General features: G+C 56.0%; 2 protein-coding genes across 7 annotated transcripts; one reads left to right on the top strand and one right to left on the bottom strand.

Annotated features, from left to right (window-relative positions):
- The first annotated feature begins 1,627 nt into the window (after positions 1-1,627).
- Positions 1,628-9,445, top strand: TMEM125 (transmembrane protein 125). 4 transcript variants are annotated; one of them, XM_048059050.2, is made up of 2 exons: positions 1,628-2,020; positions 6,324-9,445. In XM_048059050.2, the coding sequence occupies exon 2, from the start codon at positions 6,634-6,636 to the stop codon at positions 7,294-7,296; it is 663 nt and encodes a 220-aa protein (XP_047915007.1). In that variant the 5' UTR covers positions 1,628-2,020; positions 6,324-6,633; the 3' UTR covers positions 7,297-9,445. The 4 variants fall into 4 exon arrangements, with proteins under 4 accessions (XP_047915007.1, XP_066857754.1, XP_047915008.1 ...); XM_067001653.1 differs by lacking the exon at positions 1,628-2,020 and adding an exon at positions 3,146-3,266; XM_048059051.2 differs by lacking the exon at positions 1,628-2,020 and adding an exon at positions 5,962-6,243.
- A 3,613-nt stretch (positions 9,446-13,058) lies between these two features.
- Positions 13,059-17,299, bottom strand: C8H1orf210 (chromosome 8 C1orf210 homolog). Of its 3 annotated transcripts, XM_048059044.2 has the most exons (5): positions 17,043-17,299; positions 16,810-16,913; positions 14,749-15,000; positions 13,858-14,004; positions 13,059-13,712 (listed from the first exon to the last, which is right to left on the bottom strand). In XM_048059044.2, the coding sequence occupies exons 1-5, from the start codon at positions 17,282-17,284 to the stop codon at positions 13,336-13,338; spliced, it is 1,122 nt and encodes a 373-aa protein (XP_047915001.2). In that variant the 5' UTR covers positions 17,285-17,299; the 3' UTR covers positions 13,059-13,335. The 3 variants fall into 3 exon arrangements, with proteins under 3 accessions (XP_047915001.2, XP_047915000.2, XP_066857749.1); XM_048059043.2 differs by lacking the exon at positions 17,043-17,299 and having other exon boundaries at positions 14,749-15,256; positions 16,810-17,028; XM_067001648.1 differs by lacking the exon at positions 17,043-17,299 and having other exon boundaries at positions 14,749-15,361; positions 16,810-16,899.
- Between the last annotated feature and the right edge of the window lie 1,285 nt (positions 17,300-18,584).

The raw sequence follows: 18,584 nt of genomic DNA on the forward strand, positions 1-18,584 counted from the left end.
CTTGATACTTCCTGTACAGAAAGAGGATGTAATTAATGTAATTAGCAAATATTTTAGAAACTAGTTCCCTCTTAAATTTTCAGAACACACCCATATAATTCGCTAGACTCCCATGTGGTATAATTTTCCCCTCACTTTGCAGAATAAATTGAGTGGTAGCAGTCACTACTTTAATAGATGTGGTTTAGAGAAATGGAATCAATCTTTCTGAAGAAAAAGAACCTTGTCCTAATAAGAGGAAGAAGCATATGCAGGTGAAGAATGATTTCTAAGTGGTGATTAATATGCTTAAAAGTATGCCCATGTGTCACCCTCATTAGAAAGATGTCATTTTAAAGATGATACAAAGCCTGATGGATGAAGCCTACGTAGCTGGCAAACTAGGTTCAAGAGGATTTTGAACTTGATCATGGTGGGTAAGACGTGACTAAAAACATTGTTCGCAAAGGAGAATATTAAAAGTCAGCCACAGCAAAATGTTACAGCTGGGGTTTATCAGAGACTCAGTGGGAAAAAAAATATTTTCCTTCTGTACTGGGAAAACAAGGCCAGGATCAATCTCCTACACATGTGCTGTAGAAATGCTTTCAGAATTAAGTCTTAACTCAATTATGGTTTTGTATTCTGATGGTCTTCTGAATTTCTCAGGGTGCAAAGATGCTTTCTGCTTTCATCCTCTCTTGGTCTGTGTTGTCTGATGAGCATCTCATGCTTTTATAAAGTTACAGGCCACTTTTTAAAGTGAGTAGATGGCCATCTTTAGAGCTGAACAAGGCTTCCTCTTGGATGATGTGTTCGTTAACTGGCCCACGAAAAGAACAATTTTTTCTGGGTAGGTAAGCTCGTTATTCAAGAGCATTTCTATAGGGATGTCCCCCACATCCCATTTGTTGTTTTAAGTTTTCACCAACCACTGGAGAAATTATATTTCACAAGGTTCAAAAGATCCTGTCACAGCTGTCGTACTAATTGGTGTCTATGTATTAGCATGTCCTAAGCTTCTCATCTTATAGCCTGCTAAAAATCCTAACATGTATCTTAATAACTGAGTCTCTTTCCATTGTTCAGCTAAGAGCTGTTGTTCAGCTCTCCTTGCTTCTTTCTGCGTCTCACAGGAGATTTTCTGGCTGCTCAGACCCATGTCAGTGATCCCTCTGTAGCCTTCTGCTATCGTTAAGCCCAGCCACAGGGGAGGGGGCATGTGCTCCATCCAGGAGCCTGATTCCCCTGCTGGCTCCAAGACTCCTGCTACTCCCTTTTCCCCCTTTCCTTTCTCAAGTGAGTCCTTTTCTGCTTCCCCGATCCCTCTCAAATTCCTTGCCCTTTTCTTCCCCCTGGACTGCTTGGAAGTCAGATCTGCAGCGTGGCGGGCTCTGGTGCTGCTGCCTCCCAGGGAGGGTGTTCTGTGGCTGCCTGGTGACAGGAGGTGGCACGGCACTCTGGAAAAGCACTGTGACATCTTGCCTGGTTCAGCCACCAGCCTGGACTAACGCTGTACAAATATCCGTTCCCACCGCGATCAGGCAGCCTTAGCCTATACAGCACGGCAGGAGCTACTTTATTTAACACCACGCAACAGCAAATACTCGCTTAATAAATCTTCCCTGGCGCTGCCAACTTGGCTGCAGACTTCCCTCACCTGCAGCCTCTCCCTAGCCCTGGTCCCCCTTCGCTCGCAGCAGCCGGGAGGAAATGAGCCGCCCGCCGGGATCGGGGCGGGAGGGAGGGCGAGGTAGTGCCTGCGTGACTCTGGAGCCTGGCCAAGGCCAGCAGCAGGTTTGCTGAGCCGCCACCCTGCTGGGGAATGCACCTGCCCCGCGAGGGCTCGCAGCCTGTCGCTGGTGCTGCCCGCGCCGGACCAGGAAGGAGAGCCGGCAGGAGCACCTGTTTCTTGGCAGGCAGGTGCCGGAGGAAGGGATTTTTCCCCGCGAGGTCCCTTCTTAGCTTGATCCAGTGGATGAAAAGCCTGGAAGAAAACAGCTGGGAGCAAGGAGCGGAGTGGGCAAGGTGTCAGCTGCAGGTGAGTGAGCCTGGCTTCCCGGGAAGGGCCCCGCTCCGGACCCGTGCGTGTGGAAAGGGCCTTACTCCCCCAGTAGCTGCTGGCAGGTCCGTGGGCTGCTCCACAGGTGCTTCGTAGGAGATCCTGCCTTCTGCCTCCACTTCACCGCTTCTCACCATCGCCCTTCCCCTTGGCACGTAAGGCACAGGAGCCTCTTGGTCTCTAGGACCCGCAGCCCGCCCTTGGCAGGGGTGCCTCAGGACAGGCCCTGTGGGCTCGGGAAGCCTGCTGCACACACAGAGAGGAGGGGAGGCACAAATCTGTGTCACAGAGCATGCCAAAGCTATCGAGAGTTCTGTAAAAAGCAGCTGCCCGCTGACCCTGCTACAACCAGCTCTCCACCACCCGTGTGCCCAGAGCCCCTTGACCCGACAGGAGGAAGGGTTGGTCCTCCACCAGCCCGGGCCTCCAAATGGTGTCTGCAGGGAGGGATGCTCGCTGCTGGGGAGAGAGGGTGGGCTCTCCGAGACATAGTTGTTAGCCTGGGGCTTGAGCAGCCCCAGAAAGGAGAAGCACTGGGAATTGGTGCCTGCTGTAGCAGCCAAAAGAGTGCAGATCTCTTGCCAGGATTTTGGGAAAGACAGAGAGGTGCCTCATAAAAGCCTCAGTACTCCCATTCCTCATGTGTTCCTCTATCCCCTCTCCTAAATTCTCAGGGAGGACATGTCCCAGGGCAGCGGTGTCCCCGATCCTGGCGGCACAGATGGGCTCAGAGCACTGTGGCATTCAGAGCTTCTGCTTGGTATATCAACAGTACCTCCAGCATAAAGCAACATATACGAGCTTCATTATCTTTAAGCCTACAGGGAACTGGAAAATTGCTTGAAAGGATGGGAAATGTGTATGCCTGTTCTGGACTGTAGGTTTCTGTAGGGCTTGATGAGGGGTAACATGAGGCACAGAGCGGTGACAAGTCCATCCCAAATGGGTTATGGCTGGACTGGCCAAAAAGAAAATAAATTGTGATGGACTGGAGAAACAGAGGAAGGAGATGGCTTGTATCTGTTTGAGATTGTGAGGCGCTGTTGGCATCTAGACTGCTGATGCAAAACATTTCATGTATTGTTTATTTTATAGCGAAACTTGCCAGACTCCCCAGTCTCCATGGGGCTGGTATTGTCCACGTAGCTGCACCAAACCCTTCCAAAAGCTGGGGGTGCTGCAGGAGCCTGTCCCACCTCCAGGCTTCCCCTCCTGAACGTTGTGGGTAAGCAATGTCTCACGTGGTACCCTGGGTTCAGGGAGACGAGGAAAGTCAGGAATATTTCAACAGCTGACCTGTACGTGACTCTGAAATGAACGTGTCAATTAACACAGTCTATGATCCATCTGTCAGATATCAATCAGACGTAAGAAGTCTGTAAGTAAATAAATAAATGCTCATACTGTTTCCTGGTGGTTGGCAGGCGTGTGTCTCTCACGCCTGCAGCCAGAAGTGGTCAGAAACCTGTTGGTGACAACTCTCATTTCCCAGTTAAACATTGCCAGAGCAGGAAAAAAAAAAAAAAAAAAAAGGGAAAGACTCACATTTTCTAACATTTTGTTTTTTCCTGAGTTCCCGGTGCTTTCCTGTTCTTTGTCCACCTGCCAGACAGCGGTGAGGAATGAGACAGCCTGTCATTTTTTTTTGTGAAATGTGACCTTCAGTCAGAAAGCAGTGTGTGGTTGGGCTGCTCTTCTCCTTTTTTACTTCCACACAAAGAAACCCATCAGCAAAGTTGATGTGAGATCTAGTTTCATCCCTGCTCCAGATCTGGGGCCACCTAGTCTGATTTTGAAGTTAAGTCTGCTTTAAGCAGGTGTTTGGACCAGATGAGTTCACAAGGTCTCATCCCACCTAAATTATTCTGTGATTCTAAGTGTAAAATTAATTACACCAGGGATACAAACCCTTGCAGTTTAGAGAAGCCCAAACAAGAGTGGATGCTCACGGAGCAAAAGAATGTATTCCCTGAACATTTTCAGTCAGATGCAAGGAAACATGGAGGCATGCTTCAGTGGAAGTCCTTGCTTCTCCAAATCATTCTTTTAATATAGGTTAACGTAACACTAGAAAATACATACCGTATTTTGTTCTGCAGCCAGGTGCTCTAACAGTTTTATCTTGCGCCCTGACTGTATTCTGAGCAAATAAAACAGCTAAAGTTTAGAAAGCAGCATAAGAATGCAGTTCTGTAGCTTGGTTTTTGGTGGTGTTTTCCCTCCTTGTGGTTTCTGCTGCTGTGTTGCTTTTGCTTACTGTTTGACTCAGCTTGATTGTGTGCACAGCTTCAGTCAGGCAGCAGAAGGCCACAGCCTTCGCACTTCTTCAAGCTTTACATTTCTTTAGTCCAAAATCTTGATCTTATCTACCAACCTGCTATCTACTAAACTCACGCATTCTCTGGTAAGGATGAGATAAGGCACCTCCGTGCCTGGAGAAGGAAAGGCAGGAGGAAGTCGTGCTTACACAGGGCAAGCTGAGCTGTTTGCCTAGGCTGGGGAAGTGCCGACAGGCCTGGTGTCTTCTCGCCCCTCTGCTTTCAAAGCTCCCCATGAAACCCTCACGTGCTTGGGGACCTGTGCCCCGGGCACACATGGCCATGCTACCAGCTTGAGGTATCTTTGCTGTCTTGTGCAGAATCAAACGGTCCCAGCGGGCACAGATCAGCATGCTCAAACGCTGCTTTTTTTCCCCCTCCGACTGATGTTTTCTGATTGTCCTGGCTAAAGCCGGGAGCCGCAAGTCCCCAGCGGGCCTCCTGGTGAGTGCTGGCAGCACAGCCCACTGCACCCCAGCCCAGGCCCCGCTGAGCAGCGATGCAGGGGAACAGCACGGTGCTCAGCGGCTGTGGCATGGCAGGTCCCGGGCGGGCACACCAGCAGTGGCTGAGGCTTCCTGGACACGTGGCGGCAGCTGGCAGCGAGCCCTGAGCCACGTCCAGGCTGAGCTCACGCTGCGCCGCCACGGTGACTCAGGAGGAGCCGGGCCTGACGCCGTCAGGCAGTGACTGGTTCGGGCACCCCCGCCATTGTCCTCCCTCTTCCCCCACCCCGTGGTGGCTTGTCCCTGCTGAAGATGCCAAGATGAGGCCTGGGCACAGGGGGATGTGGTCTGTGAGGGGTGTCTAGGGGAGAAAAGGTCCCTGCTACGTGCAGGGCTGCCATGCATGGAGGTCACCAATGTTCTCCGGCCGGCCGGAATGAGCCCAGAGTCCCAGTGCTGCGCTGAGTGCAGCACAAAGACAAATGCAGCGCGTTAGGCTGGTGGTCTCCTGGAGAGAGAGCAGGCAGGCAGGGTGGGTATAGTGCGGCTGTCCTCCCTCTCAGGAGCAGTGACAGCTCTGGCACAAGGGATCTGCATCAGTTCCTGTCCCTGCCCTGGGCTCCTGTGGGACTCCGAGCAATTCCTGCATGTGGGTCTGTGATGGCCAAGCGTGCACCATCCTGCCTGGGAGGCAGCTCAGGGTCTGACCCATGTCTCAAGAGCTCAGCCCTACCTCAGCTTCACCAGGTGACCCGACAGCGTTTTCTTTGGGTTTCAGCTGAGCTGAAGGGGTCAGCGGTGCTTTGGGAGCAGCCAGAGCACTCCCATACCAGGCCTGGAGGTTGGGTGAGAGAAAACCACAGTGCCAAGTCCCAGCTGCTTCTGCTCTTCCCATCCGAGTGCTGAGACACAACCATCACGTTTCTGCAGGAAACTTGGGAGGGGGACTGACAGTGGGGCAGGCCAGGGATGGGTCTGAGGACATGCAGCAAGGGCAGCTCGCCCTGTTCCAGCAGCTGGACTGGAAGGGTTAAGCCCCAGCCCGGACCCCCACCTCCCGCTGTCACTCTGGGCAGCAGAGCCAGTTGGTGACAAGAGGCTGATGCTGATGAGGGAGCATGTGAAGCCGGAGCTGTGAATGGGGCTTTATCCCCGGGGGGACTGGCCTCTGCTCCGTCCTGCCCCGCTGCCAGCACCAGCTGCAGGCAGGGCCCCGTGGGCAGTGACGTGCCAGTTGCCTCTGAGTGGGGCACGCGGGGTTGGGGAGCTGGAGACTCTCTCGGGCAAGGGCTTTGCAAGGGGAACTGGCTGGGTCAGGGCAGGCTGAGGTCACCCTGCAGCATGGGGAGGTCTCCTGGGAGGACGCGTGTGGCCCAAGGCGTGGGGCTTTTCTGAGGACAGCAGGAGAAGGTCAGCAGGCCAGCCCCGAGCAACCGAGGTCTGGGGTTTGGCAGGGGATTGTTCGAAACAGGGAAGCAGGATCTCTGTTTAACGCTATCTTCTCTTCTTCGCTTTCAGATGAAACTCACAGGAAAGGAAGGACGCAGCCCTGGACGTTCCCGTATTGTGCTGCTGTGGGGATGCTCCACCATGTCCTGCAACCCTGCTCGGAGGGTGGGCTCAGCCCCGGCACACGGACCGTAGCTCTGCAAGTGGCACTGCCACAGAAGGGAGCTCCGCCAGGCTCCAAGGAACGAGACAGAGCCGTCCGCGCTTGAGAAATGTAACTGCCTTCACAACCACCGCTGCTTTGACACCCCCCTTTGCTGTGAGGCTCTAGTTCCTCTGTGCGACCCCCCTGCCGTGCCCTCCCCCCCAGCCGCCCGCCATGCCGGAGCTGGCAGAGCTGAGCACCCCCCGCACGCCCGCGGATGCTGACCACATCCAGAGGAACATCCTGGAGGAGCACGTGGAGCTCTGGTGGTTCCAGGACCCCAAGAAGTCCATTCTGTGCTACGGGGTGGCTGTGGTGTTGATCCTGGCCTGCGGGATCGGGGGCATCATCCTGCTGTACAGCACCAGCAGCCGGTCCGGGGAGTGGCGGCTGGCGGTGGGCACCACGCTCTGCCTCCTGGCCCTGCTCGTGCTGCTGAAGCAGCTGCTGAGCTCCGCGATCCAGGACATGAACTGCATCCGCAGCCGGGATCAGATTGAGCTCCTGAAGAGCGGGGGCTTATCGGACTGCCTGGTGCTGCTGCTCAGCGCCCTGGTGCTGCTGGTCTGCGGGGTGGTGCTCACCATCCTCTCCACCACCACCATGCAGCTCAGCCCGGCGCGGCCGCTGGCCAGCATGTTCACCAGCGGGATTGTCCTCCTGGTCGCCGGCAGCGTCATCCTCCTCTGCCTGCTGCTCTACCTGCTCTGCACCTCCTGCTGCCAGGCTGCCCCGCGGGGCCTGGAGACGGGCGAGATCCGGGTCTTCACCATCTCCGGCCGCCTCGCCGCCAACAGGCGCCTTCCTCCCACCTCCAGCATGGCCAACCTCATCTGACCCGCAGCCACTCCATCTGCTCCAGGACACTCCTGCGTGAGGCTCGCTGGATACGGCCCCTCTCAGGGCTTGTGCTGGCCTTTCCCAAAGGAAGGGCGCGATTTGTGCCTCGGATTTCCTTCAGAGATGACTGGCATTTGCTGCACCTGGGCTAACAGCACGGCAGGGACTTTGGGTTGCCTGGACAGGCTTTGTGATCCGGAGCTTTACGAGCACAGCGCTGGCCTGTTCTGCTTTCTATCTCAGCAAAGCCTCCTGTGATAGCTGCTCCCCACCCCGCCGGCTGCGTCCCGCTGTCACAGAGCCAGGTGAGCCCGTCCCACACCTCGGGGGACCCCAGGACGTGGCTCCTGCCGTTCCCTGGGCCATGCTGCTCCTGGGAGGAGAGGCTGCGACCGCTGGTGGTGTAATCCCAGCCTCTGAGAGAGCTCTTGTGGGGGGGATTCGTGGGGGAGTCTGTGTGCCAGAGCCCCTGAAATGCCACTTGTTTCTGCAGTGTCAAGTTCTTTCCCGCTATTCCCTTGCTGCAGCCCCACCATCTCAGGTCTGGGGCTGCTCAGCACGGAGAGCTGCTGCTCTGCCAGGGAGGCGAGAGGTGTCTGACCTCAGCAACCCCAGCAGAGACACCCCGAGTGCTGCGGCTCACCCAGTCCCCTCCAGGGTGCACAGTTTTGTGCACGGCAGGGCAGCTGCTCCACTACCACCTGGGCCTTACCCTGAGCTTTTCTGGTTTTGTCTGTGAGGTATCTACCACTGGGGTGCCTTTCCTAGGGGCAGGCTAACAGCTCACCCTCAGAAACTCTTCCTGTGAATTGAGGCTAATCTACCTGTCAACATTTTTATTTCCTCCATGGACCCATGAACCATTTCACTGCTTCTGCCCTTTCCATCCAACCGTCTTAGCCAAGCTGTTCCCCTGCAGCCCTTTCTTTTTCTCTCCACTTTCCTGTCTACTCTCATCTCCCCTGACCTGAGCTGCTCTACCCTAGCCATTATTTTTGATCTTTATTTTCCACGTTCCCCCTGAGAACTAGGGTCTCTGTAATAGAACAAGATCGAACTTTTACTTTTTGGTGTCTGGTAGAAAATTTATTTTGAAGAGGATGATAGCTTGTTCCCTTAGTGACAGCATGAATCGCTGCCCGTATTACACCTGGAAGCAGTGTTGGAGGTTCAGCATCCGTGAGCTCCGCCAGGTATAGCTGGACAAGGAGGACTTCATCCCTGTGCAGCTCCAGACCACACCGTCCCTGATGCACTCAGATCACACGAGGGCACTTCTGTATTCATCTGCCCTTACCCCATTCCTTCCCCCTGAAGCCTGGGATTGTTTTCCCCAAAGTATGGGAACATTGTCTTGTTTTTTCTTTTCTGGATCTCTGCTTCTTCTATATTTTTTTTCTCTGCCATTTTCATATCATCCATACATCTTATTAAACTGATGTTTTCTCCCCTCTCTGCATCACTTCCCTTAATGCGCCCTAGAACTGAGACTGTGCTACTAAGCTCGGGTCCTTCTGTGCTAAATGTTCTGCGTTTGTGTAGCAAAGAGCAGTCCTTCCCCACAGGGCTGCTTAGCCCCAGGTTCAGCAGGGACGGCTGTGTGCACGCGTGGAGGGACGGCCGCAGCTGGACAGAAGTTTTGCACTTCCCGCAGCTGCTGCTGTGCACGTCCGTGCGGCTGCACGTGCAGTGACACCGAGCTGCACCGGCTCTGCCTGCAGCAGTGCTTTTCCAGTTGCTCCCAGCTTCCCCGCCCTGCACGCGTGGACAGGTCGCGGGGACCTGCGTGCCAGCTGTTTTGCACACCTGGGCACTTCTGTGAAGATCCACGTCTGTGCCCAGCTCGCAGCTCTGTGCTGCCCGCCTGTCAATGTGAATCCTTCCCTCCGTAGCCCCTTCAAAATGTGCCCCAATGCACGTGAACTGTGCCAGGAAAGGGTGCCTGGGGACCACGTCCCAGCCCAAGGAAGAAACAGATAAGAACAGGCTGGCTGTGCAGAGGGAGGTTTGGGTATCAGGCTGCCCAGATGGACGGGCTGCATGGAGCCTGTCACTGACTCACCTCCTGCAGCAGCATTACTGTTTTGTTCCTTTCTCATTTCCTGTGCTGTGCATGGAAAAACATAATAAAGTGTTGCAGAAGTTGGCTGTGCCGAAGGCTGGTGCTTCACCGCGGGCTCTTCTCCAGAGCAGGAGATTGCAGGGCTGTGCAGATCTGACCTCTGCTTGGGGCGGGAATCACGACAGCCTGGGGTCCATCCTTCGGCTGTGGTTTCAGCTCATCAGCTAGCAGGGCAATGCTGACACACTCCCCCGCGTGCCTGTACTTATCTCCTGGTACGTGACTCCCACTTCCTGATGCTCACACACCTCCCTCTGCGCAAGGACCTCGCCACAGCAGGTCCCCCTTAGCACTGCTCCATGAGCCTAAGAGCCGGCCGTGCCCCTGGCAGGAGCTCACGGAAGCAGGCAGAGCCACCTGAACGTGACGGTGCGGGCTGGGTTGTTTACAGAGAAGCTGCTTTGCCCTGCGGTGGGGCTCAGCCTCGAGCCTCGCCGTGGCAGCTGCTGCCTCCGGGGAGCCTGGAACCAGTCTGGCTGCATACCTGCTGCTGCTCACATCCGCCAGCCTGAACCTCCGTCCTCTGGGCAGCTCCCAGGGATGACCCCTGTGCGAGAAGGCTCCTCCTTTCCTGCTGTGACCCTCTTGTGTCCCCAGCTCTGGAGGCCACATGCATTTTTCCCCAGCGCAGGCGAGCTGCCAGGCGCCTGCCCCCGGCACTGGAGCTGCCTGGGGGTGGTGGAGAGGTGCTGGGCACCCCACACGACGGGAAAGCATCCGCGCTGGTCGGTTAAAGAATAAACAGGTGGGCATCCGAGCAGGGTCAAAGTAGACAAGTAACTAACCACTCGGTACTGAGGGATGAGAGTGAAGTCCTGAGATTAAAAAAAAAAAAAAAAAAAAAAACAGCAAGCAGTTGTGTGTTTAATCTCCTTTAAGACATCGCTGAGACCAAAAGTAAACTACTGCATCTGGCACGAGTTCTTATTGTAAAAAGCACATTGAAAATCTCAGAAAATAGCCTCCTAAGGATAAATGAAATGTATTTTCCCAGCCCTCAGATTTAAGTTTCCTGTTCCATGTTACATGAAATATGTTGCGAATTTCCCCAAATCACAGCATATAGTGTATCTTCGGAGTGAGGGGCAGAGGTAGTAAAGGGCTCCTAAGGTGAGCCCAGAAGGCGAAACACGAGGCAGTGACTGCAAAACTAAAGGCAGGATGAGTTCAATTCAGAGCTGTGGCATCTAAGAGAGAAAACTCAGGGACCACTAAAACAAGCCACCAGGTTTTGCATCTCCTCGTGGTTTCAGACAAGACTTTCCCTCCCCGGAAGATGCTTTAAGTTACCACCCTGTATCAGACACCTGATCCAGTAGTGCCCTTTGTTTTACATTCTCTGACGTGTGTTATCTGCTTCTGTATACACTGTGCTGTACAAATACCTTAATATGTGCCAAAGGAGAAGATGGTTTACAACAAAATGGAGGTCTGGAGGGCACAGGGGACTCAGCAGCGTGGCAGGGCTGTGAGGAAGGCATTCCCTGTGACCAAGCACCCTCAGAGCAGGGCGGAGGTTCCCCAGCTTTTAGGGACAGCAAGGACTGGGCTGCGTCATCTCATCACAGAGATGACAGGAATGCAAAAATTATAACATTTGCATAATTCATGGTTAGAGATATGCAATCAGTCCCGTGAGATGGGGCCATTTTGCCCCAGCGCACGTGCCTGCCTGGCACCACAGCCTTTCCAGGTGCCTTTGTAGCACATCTTGCTGCAAAGGGAGGAGAGAAAATAGAGAAGGAAGACAGCAGGAAACAATTCTGGAGAAGCGTACACAGGAACCCTGCAGCGACGCGCAAGGACGGTGTGTACGAGATCACGTAACATGTTTGTTTGCACAAGAACACAAGTTACGCCGTGAATCTCTTCTCTCAGGGCACAAAGTGCACAGCAACGCCTGAGCAAACCCGAGGCAGCACCCGCGTCCCAGCCCGGGCAGAGTCTGCAGTGGGGCCGAGCACCATGGGCCGGGGTCCCTGGTGAGGGTCTTGCAGTTCCTGGCTTTCCTGCTCCATCCTCGTGGGCAGAGCAGCGAGCCCCTCGACCTCACAGTACCCCATGGCCCCGCCGGAGTGGGGGGGATCCAGCCCGAGGGAGGAAGAGCGGGGAGATAGCGGGGGTCCTGCTGCCGCCAGGAGGGGTTGCTGGGGTCGGAGGGAGATTTTTCACAGTGGTTGCTTGATCAAGGACACCTGGAAAGGCACCTGTCACCCACCAGTGCCAGCCTGCCAGAGCCCTAACATGCAGCTTACGTGGGATGGGGGAATACGCCTGGCAACTGGGACCTCGCTTTGTCTCCCATTTTTCCTAATTACTTTCATGCTTTAACCTGCAGACCCCAAAGACTCTGGTTGCTTAGTGTCTCGCTGTCTGGACATTAATACAGCTGGAGGGAGCGGCAGAGGGCAGGAGGGGACTGCCCGGGCCGGCAGGCAGCTGCGGAGCTGGTTCCTGGGGCACCCGGCCCCGGTGCCGCACGTGGTGCTGGAAGCGGTCCCTGCTGACAGAGCAGCCTTCCCGCACGAGGAGAGGGCACTCCTGCCATCCGCAGTGAGGACACGGGGTCCTTCCAGCTCTCCCTAGCTGTTCAGCATCGCTTTCCCTGTTTTACCACCCAGCGAGCCGATCAAACGCACGTGCTGCTGGCAGCATCGGCATGAGCACCACATGGCTGCGGGAGGAATGAACGTGATGCCAGCACGCAGAGAGGCTCAGACCCAGCTTCCTGACAGCAGCAAGTCACGTCAGAGGACGGGGAGCTGCAGAGGTGGCTGCTGGCAGGCCCAGCAGCACCACTCCGTGGGACATGCCAGCATCCCAGCTCTGCGTGCCCCACGGAGCGCCGCGAGTGGGACAGGAGCCGTGCCAGCACACACACAGGCCGACACGGGAAGTGTTTGCGATCTAAGCAGTGAGCTGGCTGACAAAACACTCAGGCATCTGAGCCAAATGTATAGGCCAGCTCCTGGCGTGGTTTCACGCAGACGGCTCCAGGAGGCCGCTGATAAAAAGGCTGGTTTTGCAGCTGGGCGCGTGCTGGTACGGCGCTCTTCAGCTGGCGCTGCAAGGCCGCGGGCAGTGCTGGCAGTAAGCGGGCAGGTGCAGGGGGATCGTGGGCACTGTGCAGAGAGCACAGCAGATTTTACAGGTCAGGAAACCCTCACATATCACACCTGGTACAGACGTGAGTGTTTGAACTGTTGCCCCAGAGAAATGACTCAATGTCTGCGCCGGGTATGGAGTTCTGTGAAAGGGAATATAAAAAGATATTGCTGAAACTACACAAGTTTAGTCAGACAATTAACAAGTTTAGTCAGATAATTAACAATTAAGCATCTGTTACAGCCCTAAACCTTCCTCCTGTGGGCTGGTAAAGGTTTACTGAATACACAATGATGCTTCAACCGTTTGACCTGTGGCAAACAGTGCAGTGACACACACTGTCCCCGCCACAGGAGAGGAAAACCCAGGTGAGTAACTCTCCTTTGCCAGAGACCCAGCAAAGCCGCCAGTAGTGCTGGTGTGATGCTTCCCCTGTGGCAGGAGGGGTCCGGAGGCCCTGCCAGGCTGCCCCACACCCCTGGTCAAATATGGAGCCACAGGGAGAGCCCCAGAAAACCATCACAGGCAGAGGCAGTGTTGAATCATTCTTTAATCACATTTTAATCCTCCTCATCCAGCTGTGACCAGCACCATCCTGCTCCTCCTCAGCACCCGAGCAGGGCTGGGAGGGCAGCAGTGCGCCTGGTGTCTCCAAACCGCTGCAGCCCCGCTGGCATCACACTGGGGCACAGGGACCCCTTCTCCCCACTCCTTCCCTCCTGCTCCCCTCCGCATGGGGACAAAAGCCAAGGGCGAGTGGAAAAGGCAGGAAGGAGATGGGGGCATGGGGATGGAGAGGGGCTGCAGCCTCAGACGGAGAGGTGTGACTCCCTCTCCTCCTCCTCCTCCTCCTCCTCCTGCATCTGCTCGCTGGGCTGGATGTAGTTGTCCTCGATGAAGCCGTCATCATCCTCAGCTTGCAGGCCAGTGACACTGGGTATGGGGTGGCTCTCGCCGTCACCCCAGCCTGAGGAGCCCCTGTCCCAGCCCAGGCCCTCCTCCAAGGGGTTGCCTCCAATTGAGCTGGTTTCGGGCAGCGGCCGGTGGTGGTAGCTGACAAAGTTCTTGTGGCAGAGCTTGCACTTGGCGACCAGCGCCACCAGGATGGAGATGCTGATGGCTGTCACCAGGAAGCCCACGAGGTACGGCCAGCTCCTTCCTCCCTTCCCCACAGGCACCGTGGTGGCTGCAGCAGAGGACAGGCACGTCAGGGCACCGCGGGCCAGGCTGCGGCACCGCAGGCTGCAGGGGAGAGCGGGGGGGTCTCCACCATGGGGAGGTCACCCGTGGGGGTGGGCAGGAGGGAGCTGGTTCTTACTGACACAACTTACTGTCATTGTGGGTGGCTGTGGTCAGCTGCCCTGGGCTGACATCCCGAGGAAACCGCTGCTTTTTTTGGCAGCCCAGGTCCTGGGAGTCCAGAGCTGCGATGCCCTGTCCCCACAGCTCTGGGGGTGATGCGCAGGTGACCTGCATGGCTGGGAGACACACAGGCCAAGGTGAGGCGGGGGGTCCTCACCTGTTCCCTCCCCACTTCAGGGAGAGTGCTCCCTGCCTGCTCCTGGCTTGATGGGGTGCCTCACGAGGTGCTCCTGGCACTGCCCTCCAGCCTCGCTGGTCCTTAGCTAGGTGTAAGGCACAACCAGAGTTAAAAATCCCTAGCCATGGAGCTGCCAGCAGTGCTGTGCAAGTGTGTGTCCGTGATTAGCAGGCTCTCCTTAACTTACTCTACTTAACTCTACTTAACTAACTTACTTAACTCTACTTAACAAATTCATGGACACTGACAGAAACCCCACAGTCATAGGGCTGTTCTTGCCTGGGAGCTGAGCTCAGGGGGTTGAAGCCTGATACTGCTCCTCAGGAGGAGATGCTGAATGCTCAGCAGCTTGTGAAAATCTGGTCACTTCATGCCGATACATATATATATATTTAGGAGCTGAACTGTATGTGCTGCTCATTTCCCAGAAAAATGGATAAATTACAGCTCACTGAATATTTTCCTTCTGCCTGTCATTCCTAGAAATCTTTGATACTGTCTGTACCCGCAAGTGAGGAACTGACACTTTATGTCTCAGTTCAGCGTCCCTCAGCAGGGAGGTGAAAAATCCCTGGGCAGCAGCTTCAGAGCCTGCGGAGGAACCGGAGCAAAAGGATCAAACTCCCCCCCCCCCCAATTCCTCCTGTCTGAAACCTCTCCTGTCACCTGTCCCCCGACTCACCTTGTCTGTCCTTCAGCCACTGCTGCAAGGGGTGAGCAGCACAGTCACAGACCCAGGGGTTCCCATCCAGCTGGACCTCAGGGACAGCCTCCATCAGCTGCAGCGTCAAAGCATCCATGGACAGCAGCGCATTGCTCCGCAGGTCCAGGTGGAGAAGACCTCTCAGCGGCAGGAAGAACGGGACCTCCAGCTCTTGCAGACTGTTGTTTCTTAGGAGCAGCGTGTGCAAGCTTTCCAAGCCCTTGAAAGTGTCTGTGTGGAGATGGGTGATGCTGCAGCTGCTCACGTCCAGCAGCCGTAGTGCCCCCAGGTTGGAGAAGACAGCGGGGCTCAGTGTGAGCAGGGCATTGCCAGAGAGGTTGAGGGAGTGCAGGGAAGGGAAATACATTAAAAGTGTCCCGTGACGAGGCGTGACCAAGCTGTTGAAGGAGAGGTCCAAGCCTGTGATATTTCTTGGAAGGGAGCTTGGAGCGTACAGAAGATTCTTCCCATTGCAGTCGGCCCATCCCTGGGGAAAGAGCTGCTGTCTGAGATGGGCTCTCCGTACTGGGGAGGATCTCTGGACTGAGACTGCCCAGAAGTTCAGATGCCTTAATTAATTACCCTTTCAGAGCTTAGAAAAGCAAAGACACAAACGGGTGCAAAAATACATAAGCTACCAGCTTGATGTGAGCCAGGATAAGCAGAGATAGACAGAAACCAGCCCATCCCCATTCCTGGTGCAGTTGCCACCTGGGGTCACCTTGCAGCAGGCGCCAGATCCTCACCTCCAGCCCCCTGTGGGGAGCTCCCCACTGGGCAGGAAGCAAGAGAAGGCAGGCAGCAGCTGCTGCAGGGGCATCGCTGCTCCGTTGCCCACACACGCTCATGACAAGGACCAGTGCATCTGCCACGCTGCTGTGATCACCTGGTGGTGCTGTGCCTGCAGGGCCTCTGCTTTATGTCATTTTTTTTTTATGTAAAGCCACAAATCTGGCATTATGTCAGGGTTCTCGGCAGCTCTACCTCGCAGACCTTTGTGCCTCCCCACAGCACCAGCAGCAGCCCCCTCCCAGCTCTGCAGCCCATGCCAGGAGCGGCTCCTCAGGCCCCGTGCAGGGATACAGCACCCACACCTCCAGCCCTGACTGCTTCTGTAGCCACATGGTAAATAGTGGCCTAGTCCACACTGCCTGCATCTCTACTAGAGAATAAAACAGACTGGAGGCCACTCTCTGTCCCAGAAGGCCAGCAGTCCATGCTGGATAGATCCATCAACCCAAGCGGATGGATTTCCTTTTCCCTCCAAAAAACGACGTGGTCAAATTCAAGCTGGTTTGGGGAGCAGTCCCAGCACACGTTACTCCTGCCTGGGCATTACCCGGGACAGGGCTGGCTGGCTGGGAGGGAAGCTGCCAGAGATATAACACTGCCAAGGCACTGCTGTTATTTACTATCGGAGCCGCACGTGGGTGTCCCGTGCTGGACACTTGCTGTAGGCCTTGGTCCCAGGTTTCCAGTCTGGCTGCTCTCCAGCTAGCAGGCATTTCCATTCCTCCACCTCCCGCATGGCCACCCCTCCTTCCATCCTCCCGTTCTCCCAAATCTCCTGCCAGGCCCTTCTGTCCCCACTTGCCAGAGACATGGGTGGGCACTTACAAACCCAGGCCGACAAGGACTGGATGGTGCCGGGGCCGAGCCGCGGTGGCACCACACGGGCACAGTGCTGAGCTCGCACAGCGCAGGCTTGGGGCTGCTGGGGACAAGGGTCCTGCTGTGAGAGCTCCCTATCTGCCATGCTGCAGCCTCAGTCAGTCCCTGCGTCACCGCACACGGGAGCAGGGACCAAGGGGCTCCCAGGAGGTGACACACACCCCGTACAGATCAGATTTGGGCTGGGAGCCCCTCGGGGTAATGCCTGCTGCTGCACGGCTGCTCAGGGGCGGTCGCGGTGCTGCAGCTGAGCAATCCCTGGAGCCAGCAACACGGCAGCCCGGGCAAGTCCCCGCCAGCCCCGGCGTGCTCCAGCAACCAGCAGGGACAAGGCCACCACGAGCCCACCCCCAAGCCCCCGTCCCCTACCTGGAGGTCGAGGCTGCAGGGGTGTCCCGCCACCGCCGCTGCCCAGGCGCAGAGCAGGCCGCAGACACCGAGCAGGCCAGCAGGAGCCATTTGGCTCCAGGAAGCTGCCGGGCAGAAAAACAAGTTTGAGGGCGGGTGGCGGAGCCGACCGTGCCGGTGAGGCGCGGTGGTGACGGGGGACGCCCACCCCCGGCCAGGCCACGGCCACCACAACGCCCCGCAGTGCCGCTCACCCGGGGCCAGCCCGGCGGCCGCGCTCGCTGCCGCGGGCCGTGAGGCACAGGGCAAGGCGGCGGTGCAGGTTACACATTAACCACCACGCCTCGCCGCCCCAGGGGCTGCTCTGGGGAGAGGCAGGCTCCTGGCCGGGTGGCTGTGACAGAGCAGGAGGTGGGCATGGAGGTGGCACCTCAGGAAGGTCGCGCTCAGGGGAGCAGCTTGAGGACGGCTGACCCTGGGGCTGCCTGCCAGCCATGCCCTGGCGTCAGCGAAAACCAGGGAAATGATCCTCAGGGAAAGTGTTTCCCAGCCACCTGTCCTTGATCTCGCCAATGTGGGGTAAATGCAACACAGACGGGCACTCTGCCTCCTCCTGCTCTGCCGATGCAATGGGCAGGCTGGGGATGCCAGTGGCACCGTCACGCAGCAGCCCCGTCACACAGAGGCATCGTCATGCAGCAGCATCGTCACACAGCAGCACCAATGCTGGCGGCAGCCTTGAACCTGGCCTTGCAGGGTGTCTCCAGGGCCTGCTGTGCACAGAAAACAGAGCAAACCGCCAGAAAGGCAGGGCTAGGAAATGCTGCTGAGGCGGCCTGTAGGTGGACTCGCAGGGTGTTTGCGTTTCCTATCAGGAAACGTATCAGTGCATTATGGTTTCTGGCATGCGGTGCCTTGGATTAGAATGTGCAAATGATAACAGAAAGGGGTATTTTTGTCACTATTTTTTTTAGTACATTATGATTCAGCAAAAATGTTCAAGTCTGTGAATCCAATACAAACCAAGGTGCGGTGGAACCACCCTGTGGTCCTATGGCTCTGTGTTAGAGGAGAGCAAGTGTGGTGGGCACGGCTGCACCAGGCATCCTGGTTCCTTGTCTGGAGCTGCAGAGTCCTTGCTGAGTGTCCCCATGAAACCTCCCAGAGAGGTCTCCTACCCTGCCTCCGACCCAGGGGATTTGTGCAGATACAAACCTCTTCTCCAGAAAAAATGCAAGGGGATGAATAAGATTGGGTTCGGTCCCTTGGTGGATCCCTGAGTTCATCGCCTGGTGTGAGAGCTGATGGCTAAATGGATCTAACTCCCCAAAAGACCAGAGCAATGCCTGGTCTTAGTCCCTTCCTGCGGTAAGTGGAGCCGTGCCTTGCTCCCTGCAGGAGCACGCTGCAAGGCCCGTGTTTGCAGTGTCCCCACAAAGTGTGCTTGTTCCACGTCAATAATCCCTTCATCACAGTGGTTCCTCATGTCAGACAACGTTTCACAAAGTGCTTCATAGATTATTGTTCTGCCTGCATGGCCACGCTGCTGTGACCGCAGAGCGTGCTGCCTGTCTCCAACACAGATAAGCACAAGGTGGCACAATGGCAATCACAGTCCTGAGCGTGACTGACCTCTACTGCCAGTAAACTACGGGAAGCAGCCATTTATTTATGTTTTCATCTGCCTATCCCCCTTCCTGCAGCTGTATTGAGTGCATGGATGAATCCCTGACCCAGAGTTGTTGCAAATCAGCTTTGGGTTTGACAGGCAAAGCTGGACAATGCAGTCCCCGTGA

The sequence above is a fragment of the Anser cygnoides genome, chromosome 8 (genome assembly GCF_040182565.1).
Source record: "Anser cygnoides isolate HZ-2024a breed goose chromosome 8, Taihu_goose_T2T_genome, whole genome shotgun sequence".
Taxonomy (NCBI): domain Eukaryota; kingdom Metazoa; phylum Chordata; class Aves; order Anseriformes; family Anatidae; genus Anser; species Anser cygnoides.

Excerpts from the sequence above, each read along its gene's own strand:
- TMEM125 (XM_048059050.2), top strand. The coding sequence starts at position 6,634 with ATGCCGGAGCTGGCAGAGCTGAGCACCCCCCGCACGCCCGCGGATGCT.
- C8H1orf210 (XM_048059044.2), bottom strand. The coding sequence starts at position 17,284 with ATGGCTGGCAGGCAGCCCCAGGGTCAGCCGTCCTCAAGCTGCTCCCCT. Across the intron at positions 16,914-17,042 it reads GGCCGCCGGGCTGGCCCCGG|CTTCCTGGAGCCAAATGGCT; the intron begins GTGAGCGGCACT and ends TCTGCCCGGCAG. Across the intron at positions 14,005-14,748 it reads GTGGCTGAAGGACAGACAAG|CCATGCAGGTCACCTGCGCA; the intron begins GTGAGTCGGGGG and ends TGTGTCTCCCAG.